Raw genomic sequence first — 22,944 nt, forward strand, 5'->3', positions numbered from 1 at the left:
GAGGCTGTTCCCCCCCACACACACCCCCGCATCCCCTCCCCATCGGCACCGCAAGCTGAAGCGGGCAGGCGGCCGGCAGCCCGCAGCTCCTTCCTCGCCGGCCCTGGCAGAGGGTGCCAGGACAGCTCTGCCCCATGCAGCCTACACCCCTGGGGACCCCGGGCATGAAGGCATCGGCGAGCGAGGCTCAGGCAGTAGACCTTCGGCAGACTGTTTCCGCGCCGTGAAGCAGACAGCCTGCCCCCATCCTTTTGCCTCTTGTTTTCTTTTACCCTGGGCAACTGCTGAGTCTGCCTTAGCGCTCCAAAGCTGGTTTTAAGGTTGAAATTTGGCCGTGAAGCTGCACTTTCCTTCAGTGGGGTGTGCAACTGTTTAAATGGGTGCTTTCCCAGGTTCATATCTGCTGGCACAAAACAAGCTCAGAAAGTCGCTGGACAAGACCTCCCTGTTAGGAGTAATCTCCACTCTTGGCCACTGAGACTTTTTCTTAGGAAAGTGGGATTCTGACACCAGAGTTACCGATCTCCCGTTTGGAGATTAAACCAGAATGTTGTCTCAACAAAATTACGAGCAACATTGCTCCAGCCCTTGTCCAGGGAAAGAATGCCTTCCTCAGCAGACCCATATCCTGAGTCAAGCACAGCCGCAGCCCCTGACCTCAGAAGAGTTCAGACCCTCCTCCCTCAGCGTCCCAAGAAATGTATGGTGGTGGGGTCATGGTGTGGTGCTCACTGCAGTGGAAAGACACAGATACTTAGCAGATACTGCAGCATGGGTATTCCTTATGAGCCCAAAGGGGTCTTCCCTTTCTCAGACACAATCGCTTCGGAAGTGTCTTTTAGCTGCAGCCAAGGCTGTAAGTACCAGCAAAGTTTAAAACAGCAACAGGTAGAGGTGAATCATTTCTGTTAAGTCCTTTGCTGCTTTTTGATGCTTACAGATAACTAACCAAGTAATTACATCAGGTCAAAGTGCAGCTACGCATAGCTGAAGGGCATTTATAAATGAGAATTCAGATGTGTTATGTTCAGAATGATACATATTCTAGCCATACTTAGATTTCCTATGATACTTCTCACCATACACTATAAACGATTTGTGTCACGGACCGTATCTTCAGTTACATTTGTAGACTATCTTACAAATGAGGCCCACATGTGGTCTTTGGATACTATTCCACCAGACATAGTGCTAGCAGCCAATTTATTCCTTATCGATACTGGCTCATTCAAAATCCTCGTAGTAATCCATAAGATCTGTGACACAGTATGGGCTGTAAAGCTTGTCCCATCTTTCAAGTTAAAAGTCTCTTTCTCTCATTATGTATGATAATAATTCACGATGGGGTATTCATACAGTGTTTTTATAAGCTTGCATAAAACATTTTATATTTGCAATAAAAAAAAGTCAACATTAGGTTGACAGTCTAAATACACTTGTTACAAATGTAGCCTTCCTTTTTTTCTTTCTTGAAGGCACACACAGAGTCTCCCTTGGTACTACTGGAAAGTATCTTCATGAAGAGGAGAACAAACTTTTAAGTGCATTTAATAAATTCTTTAAAGAAATGGTAAAATATACTAAATGTGTTTTTAAACTGTGCTGAAGTACACCACTTCTATTGGTTTTAAATGATAATCAGGCATAAATTGAAAACATGCATACCTGTTGACTGCAACAATTTCTAAATTTCAAGTGCAAAACCCAAACCAAATTCTATTTTTCATTAGTGCTATGCAACACTGTTAACTTTGCAGATATTGCATGGGAGCAAATGAAAGCAGAATATGACCTACAGATCCTCTTTCCCTTCATATGAAACTTCTTTAATCCTTTTGCTGAATATGAGCTGTTCAGTAGAGATATATTATTATTGAATATGGTTTAAATAACTATCCAGCACTTTCTGTGTAATTAATATTGCATACATCATGCCTGAAAGTATGCAATCCATACTTTCAACTCAGTTTGCCAAGTATAAATTCAGAGCTGGATACAACACAACAGGCTGTAAAGTCCATCCAGTACCTTAAAGCAGTAATGTATTCACAAGTATTGCTCTTCAATTTATCAAGCAGGCAGAACAGGTGCTTTGCCAACACTGGTGACTGCAGCATGCCAAGCTATCAGAAGCAATGTGTTGTATAATCACCAATAACACATGCCCAGTTTCAATCTAACAATTCTTCGTTTTTGTGATCTACCACATATTCATCACCCTGACGGTTCCTCATTGCCTGTCATTGATATGACACAAAGCAACATTTGCATCCATGTTTATGTGATGGTGGAAGTAAACCGGGTTCAGGAGTTCTTCAAAGCTGAAGTTTTCTCTCCCACTGAATCCCTTTTAACTGGCTTCCTATGGGGCAACAGATATTAATCCAGATAGAGAGTAATAGCCAATTAATTAAATATAAATTATCTAAAATTATGAACATACAGAAAGGAATCTGTGTTGCCTTTCCTAATGCATCTTAATACCTATCACACATTTCTGGATGCATAATTTACTCATGTGTTTTTTAATTATGTGAGACAAAAATACGTTATGTTACCGTCAGATATTAAAAGCAATTAAAAATAAATCAGGAGTCTTATTTTAGCTGACAACTTTTAAAATGATCTTGAATATGTGCTACTTGAACATGTGCTGCAGAAATGATATATGACTTCTAATAAGTACACACTTATATAAATGAGACAAAGGAACTACCTGACACAAGATGTCTTGTTATGGTTAATAAACAAAAAATACCAAAGGTTTGGACATGCCTGAAGGAGACAAATTGAATGTCAAATATGCAGTTTCAATGTAGTGAAGACTACAAGCTAATCTAATAAATTATTATTAAAGAAGTTTAAATATTGGCAAACATCTCCAACAAAATTGTTAATGCACTAGTTCAAAAACTGAATTATTCAATAAAGCCAACTAACTGGAAATTTTTAACCAATGAAGTGCACAGATATTAGGTTTATGTAAGAAAGCTCATTAAAAATGTTCATGATCTTAAGCAATTAATTGGAATGAGCACAGTAGTTTGGGTTGTTTGTCTGAGGCCAATTAGCATTTCAGAGCAAACCATCTAAACAGTTTTGGAAAGAAGATGTCAGACATCCTCATAGATAGAAATAATCATACTCATCCTTGATGCAACTTCCCTGCAGTAAGCACAATCACATCACTGATTACTTTGGCACTTGACTTCTCTGGACAGGCTCTACACTGGTAGAGTCTTCCCAGAGAAAGAATAATACCTGACAGCATGTTTGTTTGTTTGTTTGTTTGTTTTCCTGGCAAATTTGCAGACAGTGAAAGTACAAGGGAATGACATCTCCCACAAGCTGCAGATTTCAAAAGTGAGGAAAAAGGATGAAGGCTTGTATGAGTGCAGGGTGACCGATGCCAACTATGGAGACCTTCAGGAATACAAGGCCCAGGCATTTCTCAAAGTCAACGCTAACAGCCACTCTCGGCGAATGCAAGCCTTTGAAGCATCTCCAATGTGGTTGCAAGACATGAAACCTCGCAAAAACATCTCAGCAGCTGTTCCAAGTAGCATCCATAACTCTGCCAATCAGCGTGTGCGTGCCACCTCCAGCCCTGAAGCAGCAGCCAAAATCCCCAAACAAAGTCCACAATCAGGTATGGTAAAGCATTTTGAGCTTTCATTTGATTGCTTACCAGCATGTAAAAGGAGGCTAACTCAACAAGGTAACCAGGAATTGTGACTAGGAAGAGTGTGGTGCTTATTTATTCCTCCTTCTTTCTGGCTCTATTCCTCCTGCTATCTCCTTACTTCCTAAAAGCTGAAGAATAAGTTTATGGGCAGAAGAAGCAAAAAGCCTTAAATTCCTATACGTGGATTTTCTCTCTACTGGTTTTATCCACCAAAGGTTAGCTCTCTAGTTGAAGCTTAGCTTTCCTTCTAGTGTGTGTAGAGAGAGAGGGGCATGTCAGTGAATGACTCATCTCATTTTAAGATAGCTGTGCATGATAAATTAAATAAAACACCCATCCAGAAGTGTTTCTTCCTAAGTTAATTTACACCAGTCACCTAACTTTTATTTCTCTAACATTTGGTGAAATTAATCTACTTTTAGTATCAATCCTATTTTCATAAGGAACTTGACTTCTAAATCTAAGCAGACCTTTGATACACCACATTGTTTCTCCGTTGTGTAGGCTTTAGAAAGACCATGGGTTAGTCAGAGAATGTGGGTTTGTCATCTTCAGCTGCTTGACCATTTGCTTTGAATCAAGCATTAAAATGGCAATGCCTCAATTGTCTGTCACGTAGAAATTAACGTACTACACATTTTGTTTGGGAAATTCTGTACAGCACTGTATAAATAACCTATAAGCAATATAAGTCTGCATTTTCTACATTGATACAGTAAAATTCACAGCTACGTAAAGGTACATGAATATACAGGAGGTGCAGCTGTTGACCACTGTATGATGGCAATAGAGAGATGGACAGGATAAAAAATTGAGACGTCGTAAATGATCAAAAATCCTCTGGAAAACAAACTGTGCAAGTTTAAGGGTTTCTGAGTTACTTCTGTTTACACTGAGGGCCCAATGTAAAGCAGGAGATCACAACCTAGCTTAAAATATATAATGGAAGCTAATCTAGTTTGTTCTAATGCATCATTTTTCTTCTAGCAAATGCCATGTCATCAAAACCAAAACTAGGAATACAACAAATCTCATAGCACACCTATTGTGAAATCACTTTCATCTTACAGGCATACTATCAGAAAAACATTTTGATAAGGAAAATACATTTCATTACAGATTGGAACAATATGATTATTCATATGAAAAATCTTATTGCTGTTAGGAAAGATGATGCACATACTACCACCATTTTACCTCTGTACATATTTTTTAAATTTATTTAAAAGTTACAGTCAGTTCTCTTTCCCTGAAATGGAGCCACTTGCATTTTTTAGCTCTTCCAAAAAATGGTTAAGCTGTTAGAAGAAAAGGAATATTTCAATTGATTTCAAACCATCATTCTAGCATGGCTTTCTTTTCAGAGAAATGTGTACACCGCTTATTTTCCACTGGACTCATACATTTCAAAGTAGCAGACTTGTCCATAAAGTGAAAACTCTGGTTTCTGTTAAGTAAAATTAATTAATTCTCTATGTGAAATGAATTAAAATAGTCACGAGTTTATGAAATATGTAGCTACAGACTACACTGCATTGCGGCCAAAGTGTGCACCCAACAACTAATCCAGTAAATCACTTTAGATATATAATTGAATCTATAATATGGTTTATGTCTTTAGTGCAAGCAATGTCTTGCCTGATTACTGGACATTTGTTATTTGAGAGCTAGTAGGTTATTACACGGAAAAAAAACGAAAAGGCCCCTGAAAAAAAAAAAAAAACAAACATAGAAAAACTTAATCTCTAATTTTTTTCCTTGAGCAAAGATTACTGCAGATCAAGTACAGACAATCCTAATCATAAATAATTTAAAAATTAAACAGATTCAAATATAATTTAGTTTATTAATTCATTTGTTTTATGATGAAGCACAGATTAATGCTGTACTCATCAGAGGTGAAACTCCTCTACTGAAGAAACAAAGAGTGTCCCAAGAATCCATATTAGGCTTAATTTCAATTTAACAGTCAATTGCTACACAGTAATTACTGGTGATATTTTTGATGAACATCAGTTTAACTCTTGAGAACCAAGATTTATGTTCCTTTACTTGAGAAAATCTGGGCTTGATTTTCCAGCTATGGTGTGATTTGGATTTTCACTCCATTTTACACTCACTCTACACCAATAGAAATACCCACAGGAGCACAAGGCAGTGGGGGTTTTTAGCTCTATGTAACTTTGAGGAGCAACTTCAGCTGAGGAAGGAGAGACATCAGTTGTGAGACCTCACAAAAGCAGAAAGGAGGTGTCATAGACAATAATAATAATCTGTCTGTTTATGATATCGAATCAACAAAATCTCCTTGTATTGTCAAATAAGAAACTGTTCTTCAACATCATGCTAATTATATATGCATGCACAAGACTGCTGTGTGATTACATTACATGTAAGCAATGTGTGCATCCAGCCTAGAACACAGAAACATGATTAAATACAAATTTATCATTATTAACCACATGTTTGTATTCGAAAGACATAGGGGGTGATTGTCATGTGTTTGTTCATGTTGAGTAATACACTGACTTCAGCAATACTGTTTGAAGAGAGAAATACTATTAACCATAGGTAATTGTATCAAATATTCTCCAATATTAGAGAGCCGGTGCATAGTTATTGGCAAGCAATAAATTTTACTGCTGTGCTCACAGACTATTGCAAAATATGTTTACAGCAGAGTGTCATTCCGCATGACACTGCGGAATTATTGGGAAATCTGTATTCAGCTATTTCTGAAGAACGCGGCTACTAATATAAGAAGGATTGACTCTGATTATATAAATATTTTGCCACCAAAATTTATTTTTGAAAAATAGACAGCACTCTACTTAACTCCTTCTATCCTGAAGCACACTGCAGAATTCCATTTATTTCTTAACAATAGATATTTAATAGGTAGCTCTAGAAAAGCAGTTTACAGTCACTGCCATTTTAAAATATCAGCATTTCCCAACTGAACAGATATTTCTGCCATTCTCCTCTTTTACTCAAAAGTCAGAATATCTGTGATAATTATGAGGGAGCTATATAGCCAGGGCTGACAAATTAAAGTGATATGAGGTGCGTTTAGCATTTTGTGCTGCTCTGAAAAATGCTGTGTGAGTGTAAAAAAGATATTTGTTATTGTTAGCGTAACGGAGATTCAATATAGGAAGAAAGAGCTAGAGAGAGCATCTCCCACTTACAGTCTGCGAATAATATACTAAGAAGCACTAAATGTCTACCTCAAAGTCAAAAAAATCAGGAAAGCAAAAGTCAAAGCTAACACAGTTTGACCCTTTCATTTCATATTCATGGGCTGCACCAAATGAAGTAAGCCATCACAACTTAACAGGAATCTGAGTAATTTGACAGGCAAATCTGCATATATCCAGAAAATGTCCTATGTAGGTGGAGTGACAGACTTTTTTTTCTGCATAATTCATAACAACATATCTTAGTCCAAAGGTAAAAGTACAGCATTATCACAGAGCCTTGTAACTCCAAGCAATGTCACAATGAACTGAGGTCCAAGAGCTGCAATGAATTCAGGTAAAAGGAAGCTAAATAATCTACAGGCTGCACCAAATCTCACAGTTTCATGGATATAAATCTAGACAAACTCTGCTACCTGCATTCAAGTCACTCAACATTTATAGCAACACAAAGGGCTGCAGAATTTGATGTGCTGAGAATGTGTATATCCCCCAAACTCTTCCCATTCTGCCAATGCTCTGTTAAAGCACTCAAAGCCATTAGTTGCTTTTCAGACTCAAGATCAGGCTCAGAGAACTCAGGAGGGAATAGCTACAAACGAAGAGGTAACGTTAGGTCCATTTTCTGACTGCTTACATACAGACTCTGCACATTTCTAGCAACCTTTTGTTCGTTCCTGAAGTAACAAATTCAACTATTGACCTAACTACATGCTGAAACTGTTCCTGTGATGACGGCAGAGTTGCAGTGAGTGACTTGAAAAGGAGCACAAAGGAGAAGGTAGTCCTTACCTAAGACAGAACGACCTGGATTCTTGGCATTGTAAACCACACTGAGAAGCTGATCATCAGGCGTGAATACAAAAGAAGAGGATGAAAACATATTTCTTCAGTCTGTTGATACTGATAAACCAATGACATTCCTCCCAGCCTCCATTTTTATCTACAGAATCCAGGAATCTTTTATTATCAACCTATTGTAAACACAAATTTTATGTCCAGTTTGGAATCTTCTGGGACATAAACCAACTTCTGTGTTGTTTTTTGTTTTTTTCTTTTATGTTACATCTCCTCCTAAAGTGAAGGGACAAAAAGTCTGCTCTAGCCTCCACCAAGGCGACAGCCAACATTACTGCTTTCTTCACTAAGAGAAAGACTTTGGCTTTTGTGGCTGTTGTTTTAGAAACTGTGAGTACCCGTAAGTCTGGGAGGCACCAACCGTTACTGTGATTGTTGCACAGCAAAAAGTCAAGTCTCTGTTTCCTTAGGACTACATTAAAGCAAAAGCCAAATGAGAGTTTTGTTCTTCTTGTTCTGAACCTTATTCAGCCATTCTCAGAAATTCTTGCAAAAAGATGATGCAAGGACTATCCCGTTTTACACCTGCATACACTACAACCTCTGTTTTTACTTGAAACCTACACTTTGGTTTCTCTCTTCATGAAATGAAGCCACTCCACTTTTTTAGCTTCTCTGAAATAATGGAATAAATTCTAACCATGTTAACTGATATACCCTATTACCCAGTTAGTTGTTGACTTTGAAACTGTAAGTATCTTCTGAGAAGTGCTAATCTGCTCCACATAACTTCATTGACAAAGCAAGGTCATAACAGCAGCTAAACCCTTTTTTTTAGGTCAGGATTTCCAATGCAGAATGAACTCACTACTGCCTTACGTTTCTTTCCAAAAAACCCACATCTTAATTTCTTATATGTGCGTACTTACTGATAGAACCAAATGCGTATAAGTATTTAAACTCCTGTTCCTAGCGCTTAGTCCAACTGAACCCAGTAATAAACAAACTGTTTTTGGTGGATCTGCAGTTCTAACTCTTGTCGCAAGCAAAATGGTATCTACTTTTTGTAACCATCCCTCACTGCCATTGCCAATTGCTGATACTACACCACTGTCACCTTTCTATTCATTTCTATTCCTCTTACAAAAACACAGGTTCAGGAACTAAGAAGAGAAAGCACTTGCCAACCAATATGTGTTCATTTCTGTTGTTCTACAAGTTTTAGCAGTTGTTCAATCCCATATGCCCATGCCAGCCTGAGTACTGGGTATGCTTACTTTCAAACACATTATTTTCTTATTTCTTTATTTTCTTAGTTGTGCCCATGGTTAAGCACTAATACCGAATCATAGAAGAAAATCATGGTCTTCTCAGATTTGTTGAGATAATCATGGATTCTGTCCTTAAACATATGATATCTCCACTGTAAACATATTCCTGTAAAAGTGATGGTGTTTGGAAAGAAATGTTAAATAACCTTAGCTAATCACAAGCAGGGGTAAGGGGGAATTTGAGAAAGCAGGTAATGGCAGATTAGAAACAGCCTACTACAGGAAAGGGGACTCCATGGCAGATTTCCATTTTTATTATTCAAACATAGCCTGGATTACTCTTGAATAGTTGCTTTTTCAGATACTGCACAAATTATATGCATGAAAACATGGAAAGCTATCTTTGGATCCTGCACTGCATATATGCCTCCTATGAAGGCAATCCAGAAACAGTGAGGACAGACACAGCAGGAACTAAATGCACAAAGTTTAAGAAACTCATTTTGCCCTTTCTCCATCTACATTGTTGTTTATCTACACATGTATACTGAGAACTTTCCTATTCTTTTAGTAACCTTACCAGTATATTTTGCTGTCCATCTGCCATTGCTACGTATGCACCTAATCAGGTCTCTTACTTTCTTTTAGCTATTTAAAAATGAACCTTTCAGACTCACCTCACCTTTAGAACAAAACTGATACATAAAGATATGGTAGGGGACCCCACAGGAGTTCCCTGAGTAGCAGAATCAGTGTCATTCTGTTCTACATGCCTGATGCAACATTCTTAGTAATTAACCACTGGAAAGATTGCAGATCGGCCACACAGTTAGTAAAGAAAGAGAAGAAAAGAAAGGAAGAAAAGAAAAACAGGGGGGGGAAAAGCTGTTTATGAGTTGTTTGTCAGCTCACCCAAATTGCTTTTCAATGCTACACTCTCAGGCAGCTTGCACTGTGTCATCAGAGATTGCAGCATATATGACAGGGCCTGCTCTTGAAATAACTGTTGGGATTTCCTTGCTTCAGAACACAACCCATTTGTTACTTGACACATATACAGCAAAGCAAAGGACATTTTCGCTTGTTTCAGGTGAGAAGCAGGAAGTTTCCCGTCTATGGTGCCCTACTTCATTATGAAAATCCTTTGCAGCACTTAAAATTAAAAAGAATGGGTAGAATTATCTGCTGGTTGGAATGGATACAACTCTGCTGAAGCCAAAAGGATGACATTCATTTACAATAGCAAAAAATTTGCCTCAAGCATGAGGGTGAAGGTGAATTCTCTTCTACTCATAAAGTGAGAGTGAATTATAAGAAGAATCTAAGCTTTACCCAGCTTGTACCACCTGAAGAAGTTTAGGACAGTGAAGCTGCCTGGGAGTAGAATGAAGGGAAGGAAAATACCTGAAAACTGCCTCATTCAGTTCAGGGGGAGGGGGCATTCTTGGTGGTGGGTTTTGTTGCTTCAGGTTTTCTGTGTGTTTTTTCTTTAACTTTGATCAACTTTTTTCTAGTGTTTATCTTTGAAACCTTAGGCCGGACTAGCTAGAAAGCTCAACACTTAGTATTTTCTTATTCTTTGGACAGGGATTTTCCATTTGATTAAATAATTCATGAGCTTCAAAGATATTCCAGACACATAACCTTCTTTACAGCTACAGTAATAATCAATTAATCCTGCTTTGCTGATGATAAAGCCAGATGTCATTTTAAGAGCAGCTGATGATCTTTCTGCTGGCCTTGTGAAGAGAAGACTGCCCCAAACCCTTCATTTTACCTTATCGTAAGGAAGTTGCCATCATACTTCTTTGGCAGCGCAACTTGCTATCCTGTCTGTGTGTGGGTGTTCCAGTCTTGATCCACCTCCCTGAAGTTTATTCCCCCACCTACTGACAAATGCTATTGTCTTGGAACAAAGCTGCCTAATATGCTGAGAAGAATAGAAATGTGAAAGTTAAGTGCCACAGCTAGCATTCCCAGTGCTTCATACATATGACCTGTGTGTTCATCAACAGCAACAAAAATACAGATTGCAAATCTGTATGCCACTTCTGCTGCCAGTCCTATTTCTACTGCTGTTATTCCCTCAGCTGCTGCTGTTGCCTGTGACACTGACTGAGGCTTTTGGCCAGCAAATCACAGCCAGAGGGGTATAATAACTATGGAACTGACTTTTACATGACTGTAGAAGATGGTGTATCCATCTCCAGTTCATTCTGTGCAACTGAAAAAAGAGTTAAAAGGGCAAGATGTTTTGTCAAGGAGCAATAATAAATCAATTATGAAGCCAAGAACTAGCAGTAGGTCTCACAGAGAGCTAGATATTCAGATGGTGCAAAGCCCTTTAGTAGAATAATACCGTTTGAGAATATGGCTACATAGCATTACGCCTGTCTGAAACTCTGCCAAAATAACAGGTTGATTACCTATCTTGTACTCTGTTGAATTATTCACATGAGTATAATATGTACTGATCAGTGACCATCTTATAACTGAAGAGTCTTTGAATAACAATGAATGGCATTTCATGATTATGATTGATCCCACATCTCAGAACTGTAATGAGAAAGGTAAAAAAATCTGAAATGAAAGTAGAAAAATTCAACAATATAGAATGTGAAGGAGATAGAATTAATACAGGATTCGGCACAAATACTTCAAGCTTCATTCTCACAATCCATCGTTTTTGAACTAGTGCACTGTGGTTGTAGGGGTGATAATGTCGTATTCTTTTATTTGTATCACAGTAATAGCAAGGGTGAAGGCTTTAACTTGTGAACTCTGGTTTAGCTCTTACAGTTTAAAATGTTGCTACCCAAAGTCTCTGTCTTGCCCCAGTCAGAAGTTATTGCCCCAAACCTCAATGGCAGAAGGAAATAGGTGCCTGCTCCTCAGGTCTCCCAGTTCACAGCGCTGAGCATTAAATTAAGCCTCTATGACTGCTGATAAACTAAAACACCGGGTTGCTAAATTGAGATAGATGAAGAGAGAGCATGGGGTTTGCTTGTATCACTCCTACTATTGGGGGTTTAATTTCCATAGGAGGGGGAGGTAGAAAGATGGAGGCACTACCATCCTAAACTGCTCCATCTAAAACCATTAAGAGCTCGTGAGTCACAGCCTTTAGACAGAGGTATGTTCTGTTAGTCAGAGGCATTGTTCTAATCTCTATAACAACCGCATTATCCACCAGGCAAACAAAGGATCAGAAGAATGGTCCCTGCCTCAAAACACTTACCATCTAGGAATTAGACAGAAGAAAACAGACTCATCCAGTCGGATGGGTACAGATAAATGGGAGCTTAGCTGAGTTCCATGAAAATAGCTCTTATATAAATGATATAAATAGAAGGAGATCAGGTTGACTGTATGTCAAACATAAGCCTAAGCAGTGTCAGGTGTGAAAAGCAAGAAAAGGGATTGAATATCTCATGCTGAAATATTTACAAAGAATGATAATTTTCCTTCTATGTTATAATAACCCTCTTTGTATATGTTTTTCTTGGTATGATAGTGCTGTTGAAGATGATAGAGTAATAGTAAGTATAATTGCACTTAAGATTTTTTTCTGATGGATGAAAGGATGAACGGGATGCAAAAAGCACAGGAGGAAAAAGATGAGTTCAATTCTATTTTTCTTCAAATAAAACTCATTGCAGAAATGGCTCTGTTAACAGTTTAATTACAATGTGGCATATATCAAATATACACACATTTATATATATTACAAAAATGCTGAGCAATTGGTGCTGCAGCCATGTTTAGTTACAACAGTAGAAGCCAGTTACTAACAAAAGAGTCAATTCAAGAAGAATTTTTGTTAACAGGCTAAGTTCCCTCCTTCATTCAGGATGGGGCATAACTATATGCAAGTAAATGGATGAGGATGGGTTACCACAGGACAGTCACAAAAAACTGTATTTGCTTTGGAATCAGCCATTTCATACAGATAAATAGAAATGCACTGGTTTATATATTTTTCTGTCACACATTAAAAAAAGTCTAAGACATTTTATATCCATGGTTTTCAGGGATAGGATGAGAGAGAAAGGTGCCCAGTGCTGATAAGAGCAGTCATAAAGCGTGCTGTCAGTGGTTCTCAAACAATACCAATTAACCAGTTTACGGCCTGTATTTGCTTGAGTTTGCCCCCCTCCCCCTCAGCTTTGAACTGTTTGAATAGGCACTGGATATTGGACTGCTTCTCACACTAGTTTTATTTAAATAGCTAACACTGGTGTTTCACAGACTGTTTGCAAACACCTCTCAGCAGCCCTTTTCCCAAAAAGTACTCTCTCACTGAAATAGAAACGGCTGAAGTCAATGCATTACTTATACATGTGAAGAGATATTCAATGTAAAGAAAAAAAACAAACAAACCCACAAACAAGAAGAACTTTAAAACTTTGCAGGCTTAAACACCAACTAAAGGGAGGAAGAGAATTAGGATGTCTGCTATAAATGCCTGAACATTTGTGACTGAGAGCCTCAGGTAGGCAGAATGTCATTCTGCTAAGAAAAGAAAGTCAGTCAGGGAAGTTTGAGTATCAAGACAAAAAAGCTTCCACAATATAATAAATATATAGTGTTGGAAGTAGTCATAGTTGTACAGCCACTAAACAATTCAGAGACATCAAGAATTCACTATATCCTTGGCTGAACACATGAAATTTGAGGTAGCTGAGCGCTAAAAAAGTTTTAAGCTGCTAGAAGAAGGAATATGCTTCTGGGTATATCTAAAGCTGAAAGCTGTGTGCCTTAGGTTCAAAAATCATTTTGACTCTGACACGCTCTACCCCACATATCACCTGCAGAGACAATTCATCTACACTTCATTTCACTACATGGGTGTCTAACTTACTGCTACTTTACTATTCTAAACTTGTTTATAAGAGTATCACATGAAAATGCTAGGGAAATTAAAATTTCAGAAGCTGAATTTTTGATGGGATAGTCTGTCCAGATAGCTAGACTCATTTTCAGACCAAACCAGCCTAAATAATTTTCCAAGAAGCATAAACATTTGAACAAAACTGAGGGTCACTGCTACAGAAATGAATGACACTCATGAAGCCAATGCAAAACTGTATCAGGATTTCCTAATCATGTTAGTATGTAAAATATTATTTAGTCCTGAACTACTTATTAACACAATTTAAACAAAGCTACATATTAAAACAGAAGGAAATGCACTGATGAGAATGGAAGTTGTAATGGAACCAGGACAGAATTACAGGATAAAGGACATAGGAGAGAGCAAAAATTACACTAGAGGTGGAATTACAGGATAAAGGACAGAGGAGAGAGCAAAAATTACACTAGAGGTGGAATAAGCCAACTACATTATCCAGTTCATCTTCCTGAAAAACTGTGCTCAAACTCAACAATGATTTTTGGCTATTTTCATCAGAACAGTAGGAAAATCTGTAAATGTTGATGCACTTCCCATTTCAGTTATCTGTTTAGGGATCTCACCCCTCCCTCCTGCCTGTTCAAGGTAAAAGGATGAATGAGTCAGATCATTTTGATGATCTCATTTTCATCTTTGAGAATGACATTAGAGATCATTTTAGCTTCTTGATAGTACATAATGGCCCAATTAGGAAGCCTGGTTCTAGTCAAGGAGTTAAAGAATGAGAGATGAACAAGAGCACTGTCTGAAGAATTAAAAAGAAAACCATGACTCTCAGATATGTTGCAGAGGAAGAACAAGATTTAATGTTTCCCTAGGTATGGATTGATGTAAGGGATGATGTAGAAAGTGGCCTGAATGTAAAATCCCATGTTTGTTCACACCAGTGTACCCATAATTCTACAATGTCCATATTGGCATTGTGAAATTGCAGAAGTCAATCGAAGTCCCACTTTTCTTTCTTTCTCCCTTCATACTGCTACCTATTGTCCTTTTATAGATTTACTATGGCTTGTTCTGGACAACTGCCTGAAGCCAAGTATCATTTTACTACATGCTACCTATATTTGAAGTCTCCTCAGGTTTTTCCTCTCCCAAGTATTTCCATCTCAAGTTTGCATTAGAACATGGCTTTAGGTGTAGCTGGCAGCAAGTTAAAGGCTGTGACCCGCCTTAGCCCAGAAAGAGCCCCAGGAGTTATTGTGGTTCAAACCTCTGGCAGAATTCTCTCCTCTACTCAAGGCTGGAAAGTTGTCACTTTCTTTTGCCCCGTGACAGGACTGAACATCTTTGTTCGCCTGGGCACTTTACCTAGTGAAAGCTAGGGAATAACCATCCATCTAGGACCCCATCCCTCTTCCTTACCTGTTCTTCTGGGCATCACTGGCAGAAAAGGAACACACAGCAGATGAACAGAGCTACATGCTGGACGCAAAGTCTAAGTAGACTTCATGGAAATTCAATACGTAGCCTATTCTAAATTTCCATCAATTTGGAAGCAGTAGTTTTCTTACAAAATGCAAAATAGTTCAGAAATTCACAACTTTTATTCTGGCATGTAAGATGAATTCATTTGCCCTGTGTGGTATGTTTGTCCAAGACAGTGATGAGCAATCCACACTATTTAAGGCTGACTACTGTACAGCCAATGGAGAAAGATGGTCTGGAAGCCTAAGCAAAAGTATCTACATTAGGAGGCTTGAATATGTTACTTACTGCTTGTCTTTCATCGTTCAGCTCCCCAAAATCAAACACAGGTGATTGAACCTTAAAATATACACGAGGAGTAATTACCCTGAGGAGGGAAAGGGGGATCTTACGTTTGTGGAAGGGAAATTTTCTTCCTGAGTGTGGGTATGTATTCCGGCAGTATAGGAGAGTTATAGGTAACTGATTTCTGCAATTCAGAGGAATAAAAACGATAGCAATTGGTAGGCCAGAGAGGAAGAGTCTATTTATTTAAAAACTGTGTGAGACATATTCAAATAAAACTTCAAATAAGATCAACCATACCTGCTTTCACCTATCTTTATGGATGTAAAACTGCTAATGTCTTCCAATAAATCTTATAGTCCATTAATATCCTCAATAAAATTAAGGCAGGTATTTCATGAACCTTTAATTACTTTACATGGACATAATGCAAAATTATGATTTCATGTGGTTTTAACTGGGGCTGACAAGAAGGCTATTTCAAATCTAACACTATAAAGCAAAGCCAAGTGTTGCAAAACAGTAAACCAGGCACTTAAAGATGGACAATATCAGCACAAATTCCTGAAAAATGAAACTTCCAAGATTTCAACACCTCTGTGATTTCAGAAACCAGTAGTACAAAAAAATTAACTGATATTCAGCACAAGTTGAATATATATCCACCATATATATGCAGGGATAGTTTGGCATCATGTAATACATACAGAGAATCTAGGATGGACTTTTGTGTGACTGGCTGTATTTCTTCTGTACTGGTCAGCACAAAACCAGGACTCTACTCAGGCATTAGTCTTCCCTTGTGATCAGTGGCTTACTAATTAAAGGAAACTCAAAGATACCCTCACTAAACTTATATGTTTACTAAAATATTAAAGCAATGCTGTCGAATACACGGATTTGTTCTGTTATTTATATGACGACACACTACTCATTTTAAGCATAACTGTAAGAATCTAGTTTTCAGAGGCTCTGAGGGGTATTGAGGCTCAGAGTGCAGGAGGCTATTACATCCCAGAGACCTCCCAAGCCTTAGCAAGCACAAGGAATGCCCAACTTGCTAAACTTCAACTCTTGCAGATGCAAACTGCTTGAGACCCAAGGTGGTTAAACCATGTAAGGTACTCTTACAAATAGGGGGTGCTAAAACTGTAGGGCCTGAGGCAGCTGCTTAGTTTACAAATCAGTGTTTTGTCCAGTTGTGAAAAATAAGTGGGCAAAATTATGAAACCAACATTTGCTTTTCTCTGCTTGCGTCCCAAAATCCATGTATTTTTACACAATTTTTGTCTGATCGATATCTTAGTGAAAGCGAGGGATTACAGTCATTCAGGCATGCAATGAGCAACTATTTTTTTGATCAGTTAGGGTTTACTAACAATTTATAACTTCTGCTGGCTTTATTTTATACTTAGATGCTCCAAAATTAATCTCATCAACAGGTTATTTGGTCCATACATTATGAGCCATTATTCAACATTTGTGACAGAGGTTATTTTATGATTTTAAAACTAAGATCACAATTATTAATCACTATTGTTTTTTCTCTGTTTTCCTAGCATTTAAGTAAACCACATATTTGAATAAATCACAGTTTCAAAGAGTTTAATGGCATGAACTACTCTTTCATGCTGTTGCACAGAAACTTATGATCACGTGCCTTCGGCAATACAGCATTTGTTTACAGGAGAAGGCTAAGTATTTCATGGACATTTGCTCTTTTGGATGTACATCAGTGGCAGGAAACAAAAGACAACACAGGGGCATTTACATCTCACAGGAAGAATTTAACTGGATCCCAGTGGCTGATAGGTCAAAATGTGAGAATCCTTGACCCACACATGAAGTAGAGTTTAACTAATAATGTAGAAATAATATATGTGTACATACTACCGTTCTTCTTCCAGGTTACTGTCTTTGAGGGTATCATAATTGTAGTCCAGCTTTGCCCAGTGTTCTTGACCTGCAATAAAATTTCTTCTCGCTCTCATTATGTTAATTAAAAAATAATGTTAGAAATAGCGGGGAAATGAGTAATCGATTTGGCAAATCCACAGCTAGATCGACAGGTTTTTACTTATATTACCGTGCTCACAGTTCCAGTGATACTATTTAAGTCCTGGACAGAACCATACACCAAAAACACATCTGCATGAAAACTCTGAATTTGGATACTCTGTATTTTTGAGACATTTGGATTTGGATTCTGATCTGTACTTTGCCTCTGACTTAAGTCTAAAAATAGTAAATCTCTGATTTAAACACACTATGACTTTTAGATTCACAGTCAAAATGGAAATTTCTGACTATTTCTAGTCACTTATCCTTTATCAAGATGGAACCCAAAATAATAGAATATGAGAAAATATGACAGAATATAAAAAGGAAAAAATCTAAAAAGGCTGCTTTCAGTTTTGCTATGTTATTGTTCTATATTTGCAGTTTTCACCCCTCCAACATCTGAAGAATTTCTTGGGTTCATGAGAGAACAAATACAGTTCTTTTACACATCTCCAGAAAAAAAAAAAGAAACTGAGTGAAACCTGAGTATATTTAAACTCCAACTGTATTTCATAAAGAATCACTGAAAAGATGAGAGTGCACCTAATAGTCATATATGTCACTGTATATCGTAAGTTAATTTTATTTGGGGTGATATATTACTGAAAAATGTATTAGTTTGGGTTAGACAGCATTTTGGAAACTATTAAGCCAGTAAATACAGACCTGCTATGACATTAGGATATACTAATCAGATCCCGAAACCATGCAGAGGACACTTTATGACAGTGATTTCCAACAATCCCAACCTCCTAACAGCCTCTTTCTTCACCTAGAAGCTGAAATTGTTTTAGTTATATTCCCCCTAAATTTTTCTCATGTGTTCAGTATTGCTTTAGCTTGTACTTACTGCATGTACTCTGACCTAAATCCCTTGCAAGATAAACAAACTTGCTGTTTACAGAAGAACATGCATGTAGAACATGTGATATGAATTGGAAAGAGGTCGTGATTTATACAGAGACCGAACGTTATAAGTAAAAAAGTTATCAGGTGTATGAAATATATGACCCCTAATTTGGGGATCTACAGATTGTCACGTTGAAAAAAAGCAAAACAAAACAAAAATCAAAGAATGTTTTGCCTGCAAATCTTATGGTGCTGCTTTTCCCACTGTGAAATAGTTTAAGTCAAACCTATTTTGTATCATACTGATTCTCTGCCACACATTACGGCTTTCAAATTCTCAAATTATAATGCCATTAATCGTTAAAAAAGCTCTTTTAAAAAATATCCATGAGACTCTTCTGAGTATTTATCCTTATTTGCATTGTACATATTTTGTGCAGAGGAAATGTATCTCCAAAGACGTCTTTAGAATTGTCTTGAGCAGTGTATTTCTCTAGTTCAATCAAAAAAATATTTAAATGGAATAAAATGAGTGAAAATAGTTCAATACATCATGAAATGATCAAATACTAACAAAGGTTCTCACTAAGTTCTGCTAACCTAGTTAGGGAAAGAAAAGCCTTTATAAAAATCTGTCAAATGACAAATTTTACACTTTATATAAAAGAGAGAAGAAACCCATGCTGCAATAAAACCAAAACCAGAAATTGACTCGACCCTTGGGCGCAAGCTTGTAAATACTACCTATATGAGAACGACCCACAGGAAGAAGTTACAGCAAATTTGCTTGTGTGTTTGCTTGTTCCTAATACAGAACAAGTGTTTTGAGGAGCCCAGCAAACTACTGCAGTGTAGTACAGGTAGGCTAGCATTATCAGATGGGCAAGAGAAAAGTGGGCTTCCCACTCCTGTTCAGTAGGAACTAAGCTCAAAGTTCCCTTGGACTTCTTTGAAAATCTTAGTAATGTCTTTGAGACATGTTTCCATTTAAAAGTTAATATTCACTTAGAAATTCAGTTCACACATGGATAATTGAAATATCACTGTCACTGAGAAGCTCTTGCGTATGTGACAGAGGACTAAGAGTCTTTTATGGCAACTACTATGTATGCAACGTCTCACACCTTCTATTTACAAAAGGAAACAGTGTTCAGAGATCTGGGATTTAGTTTAATCCCCATTTTTGAAGGGAAAAATTTACTAAAGATAGGAACAGGAATACTTCTTGCTACACTTAGAAACATAGTTAGCAGATACAGAGAAATGTTTTACTGATAAACGTCTGAAAACTTTAAAAAAATTAGCATTTGCCTTGAGTTGCTTTCATTGTGTATATTCTTGATGAGAAGATAAATGTGCTTTTTGGGGCTGCAATGGAATCCAGCATTCAGTTTAATATTAAATTCTTTACAAAAATAGCTTATAAATGATTAATGTATTTTTTAAAAATAACCAGTTATTAGAAGTACAGCATTATTATGGACTTCTTATAACACCATTAGTACTTTGTTATAGGATCGATGCCTGTAACTATCAGTAACATTCATCCTTTTCAAGTATACAACACAGCTATAAAATCTATTAATCATGTATTAACCTGTTATAATTGGAACTTTTATTTATAATGTAACCAAATTAAATTTATGGTTTTCACCTCAAGTAATATGTTTCAAATTCTGAATGTAATTCTTTATGATATAGGGAGTTATCAAGCACTGAGACTTGGTATGTAAGACATCTAAATACTCACGTCCTTGGTGTGCGAACATTTCAGTTTAATTAGTCTCATTCTGAATGCTTCTATTCTGATAACGTACTTAAAATATAAAGTCATGTTTGTAGAAATAATGATATGTACCATTGTTTTCATAGCTTTTTAAAAGGAAAAAAAATCTGGGAAAATACAATTTCTCAAAAATACATACTCCAAACCTTTTAGCATTCTGTTTCCCCCTTGTAAATAGCACAGCCATTTGCCAGTATCTATCTCCTCTGTTTTACAAGAAAACACTCTTTAACCACTAGATGATATTTTTGTTAGCAGTCAATGATGTGATGCTGGAAATGATTTTGTAAAGAACACTCTGAGGTGGAAGGTGTTTGGGTTTGTTCCTCTTGGTATATGGCTTCACTGGATACGTTTAAAAAGACAGACGAGAAACAAAAGCAAAGCGAAACAAAAAACCTCCTTGGGACTGAAATACTTTGTATGTGTTGTTATTTGCAGTGCATGCCAAGACATTCATGGGCACCAGAGCCAACCTGGCGAGCTAATTAAATATATAAATGTATGTGTTTAAAACAGCCTTATAAGGAGCATTGGAAATCTGCAAGATGAGCGAATATCTTATAACTTCTTCCGCAGGTGCGAGGATAGCTACAAGCCATGGACTTTCTGTCCTGCTTCTTGTTTGTGGCTTTGTGAAGGGTGCTTTGCTTTAATCTAAAAGTGCTGACTTTTTCCAATATCACTTTCTCTTCTTAAAGCAAAGAGCAAATCGCCTGTAAAATCCACGGAGCGGACAGCAAAGTTGACCCTAACCTCCAACCACCACTCTGCACCCAATGTACTCTAAATCTCTACACAAGGAGCACCTTCTTCAGGAAGTACAAACAAAAATACTAAATAAATTAAATAAATAAATAAATATTAAAAGAAGAGGATACCACCTGTTTTCTTGATATATTTTATTTTCTTTGGCGTATCATTGATCTTTTATTTGAAGAGAACTGGTGTGATGTAATCAAACGTTTTGTAACAGCAAGACCTAGTTTCCTTTTCTTTCGGCAAGGAGAAGCTTCATCCTTGACTTCTCAGGGGTTGGCCTGCGAGTCATCAATATTACAGAATTAACCATGGATGACATTTGGTTTCCTATGCTGAAAGAACCGTTCCAGCCTGGAAGCAAACAGAGGCCAAATAATGAAACAAAACATAGTGATTTAACATCGACCCCAATAAAACACCCCACAAACCTTATCAAAAAACTTTTTTTTTTTTTTTTTTTTTTGAGGAATAGGGAGGAGAAAAGAAATTCTACAAAACTGCTAAGCAGACCAGAGATGTTTCTGGAAAACAAATGAGGATATTTTTCTTTTGAGTTGTTTGGGGTTGTTTTTTATTTTTTTTTTTCCCCGTGGGTTTTTTCCCTGTCTTTTTTTGTTTGTTTCTTGTTCAATGGTGGCAATTACTGACTTAGGCCAACCCCTGATGACTGCGTGGAGGTTTATATATATACATCTTTTTTTTTTTTTTGTGTGCGTTCTATATTTCAGTGTGTTTTCTCTAATTTTGCAACTCCTGTATATGCAAAACTAACTTAAATTCTGTAAATTGCTTACAGTCTGTGTGATATAACTTCAGAGTAGACATACTTTGGTCCTCATGCAAGCCAGTTTTTAATATTATCTATATGTCGTGCCACCAATAGACATCTTTATTTCCTTTTTTGACAAAACATCACTTTTTAGTTTGTAATTCAGTACTGTGTGGATTTTGTAATACATACCTTCACTTCCACTGTTTTGACCCCTTTCAGCCCTCTGTTTACTCTGTAAATGCACATTAAAATTTGTTATGGTCTCTAGACAATGAATTATTTTAGTTTTGTGTATGTTGTGTTGGAGTTCAGTTGCTGAAAGCTCTTTTAGTTTGTGATGTTTATAGAGATGAAGTGATTTGATCACTAGAGACTATAAAATGCAGGTTTGCAGTCAAATACTGCATGTAAAGGAAGGTTAGAAGCGGAAAACAGACAAATAAAACAGAACATGGCTTAAAAGATATTCTTTTGGTAAAGGGCTTTAGGAAAGTGAATTTATTACACTGATAAACTATATTCACATCACAGCTCCTTATACATGGCCAAAGAAGCGTCTTTCTTTGCTTTTTCTGGAAGTGGATTGTCATTACTCATTGGTATTCTTAATTAAAATATTTTATGTCTGTGAACTGAACATCAGAATTTTGCTGTTGAATGAAGTAATATGCATTACATGAATTACATTCATTAATGCAGGAAGGAAAAATTGCTACCATTTGCAGCTGCAATCAGGAAGGTTTTTTTCTTGTTCCCCTCCTTCCACTGATGCGGAACAATCCACACCCTTTCATTTATCAGCACAGACAATCACATATACCACATGCTTATTATGATCTATTTACAGCAGCATTAAGTAGCTGCAGTGTGGTCAGCTGTGTCATTTCTCCTCATTTTGTAAGTAAAGTAGAAGGAAGTAAAAAAATAAGTTTAATATCTCACCAGTCCCTGGCCTACAGGCCTAACATTTTATTTCAAAATGCCTATAAGTCTGAAGTCTTCCCCCATTAATTTCAAAGGAGAAAGAACAAATAGTAGCATAGAATCAAAGGGTAACACACTAATGCTTAGGAAGAGGATAACATATTTGTGCAAATCTTATTTCCCTTAAGCATACATTATGTACTATAAGTTTGAC

At 37.1% G+C, this 22,944-nt stretch overlaps 1 protein-coding gene across 2 annotated transcripts in view; it reads left to right on the top strand.

Annotated features, from left to right (window-relative positions):
• VSTM2A (V-set and transmembrane domain containing 2A) overlaps positions 1–22,443 on the top strand; it is a 27,388-nt gene extending 4,945 nt beyond the window's left edge. The window contains exons 3-4 of one of the 2 annotated variants that reach the window (XM_009280190.2): positions 3,302–3,649; positions 20,974–22,443. In XM_009280190.2, coding sequence (XP_009278465.1) covers positions 3,302–3,649; positions 20,974–21,062 — 437 coding nt within the window. In that variant the 3' untranslated portion in view covers positions 21,063–22,443. Of the gene's footprint in view, positions 1–3,301; positions 3,650–20,851 lie in introns of both variants that reach the window. The other variant, XM_009280191.2, reaches the window with a different exon arrangement.
• Positions 22,444–22,944: the final 501 nt, after the last annotated feature.

The sequence above is a fragment of the Aptenodytes forsteri genome, unplaced genomic scaffold, assembly GCF_000699145.1.
Source record: "Aptenodytes forsteri isolate BGI_AS27 unplaced genomic scaffold, ASM69914v1 Scaffold114, whole genome shotgun sequence".
Taxonomy (NCBI): domain Eukaryota; kingdom Metazoa; phylum Chordata; class Aves; order Sphenisciformes; family Spheniscidae; genus Aptenodytes; species Aptenodytes forsteri.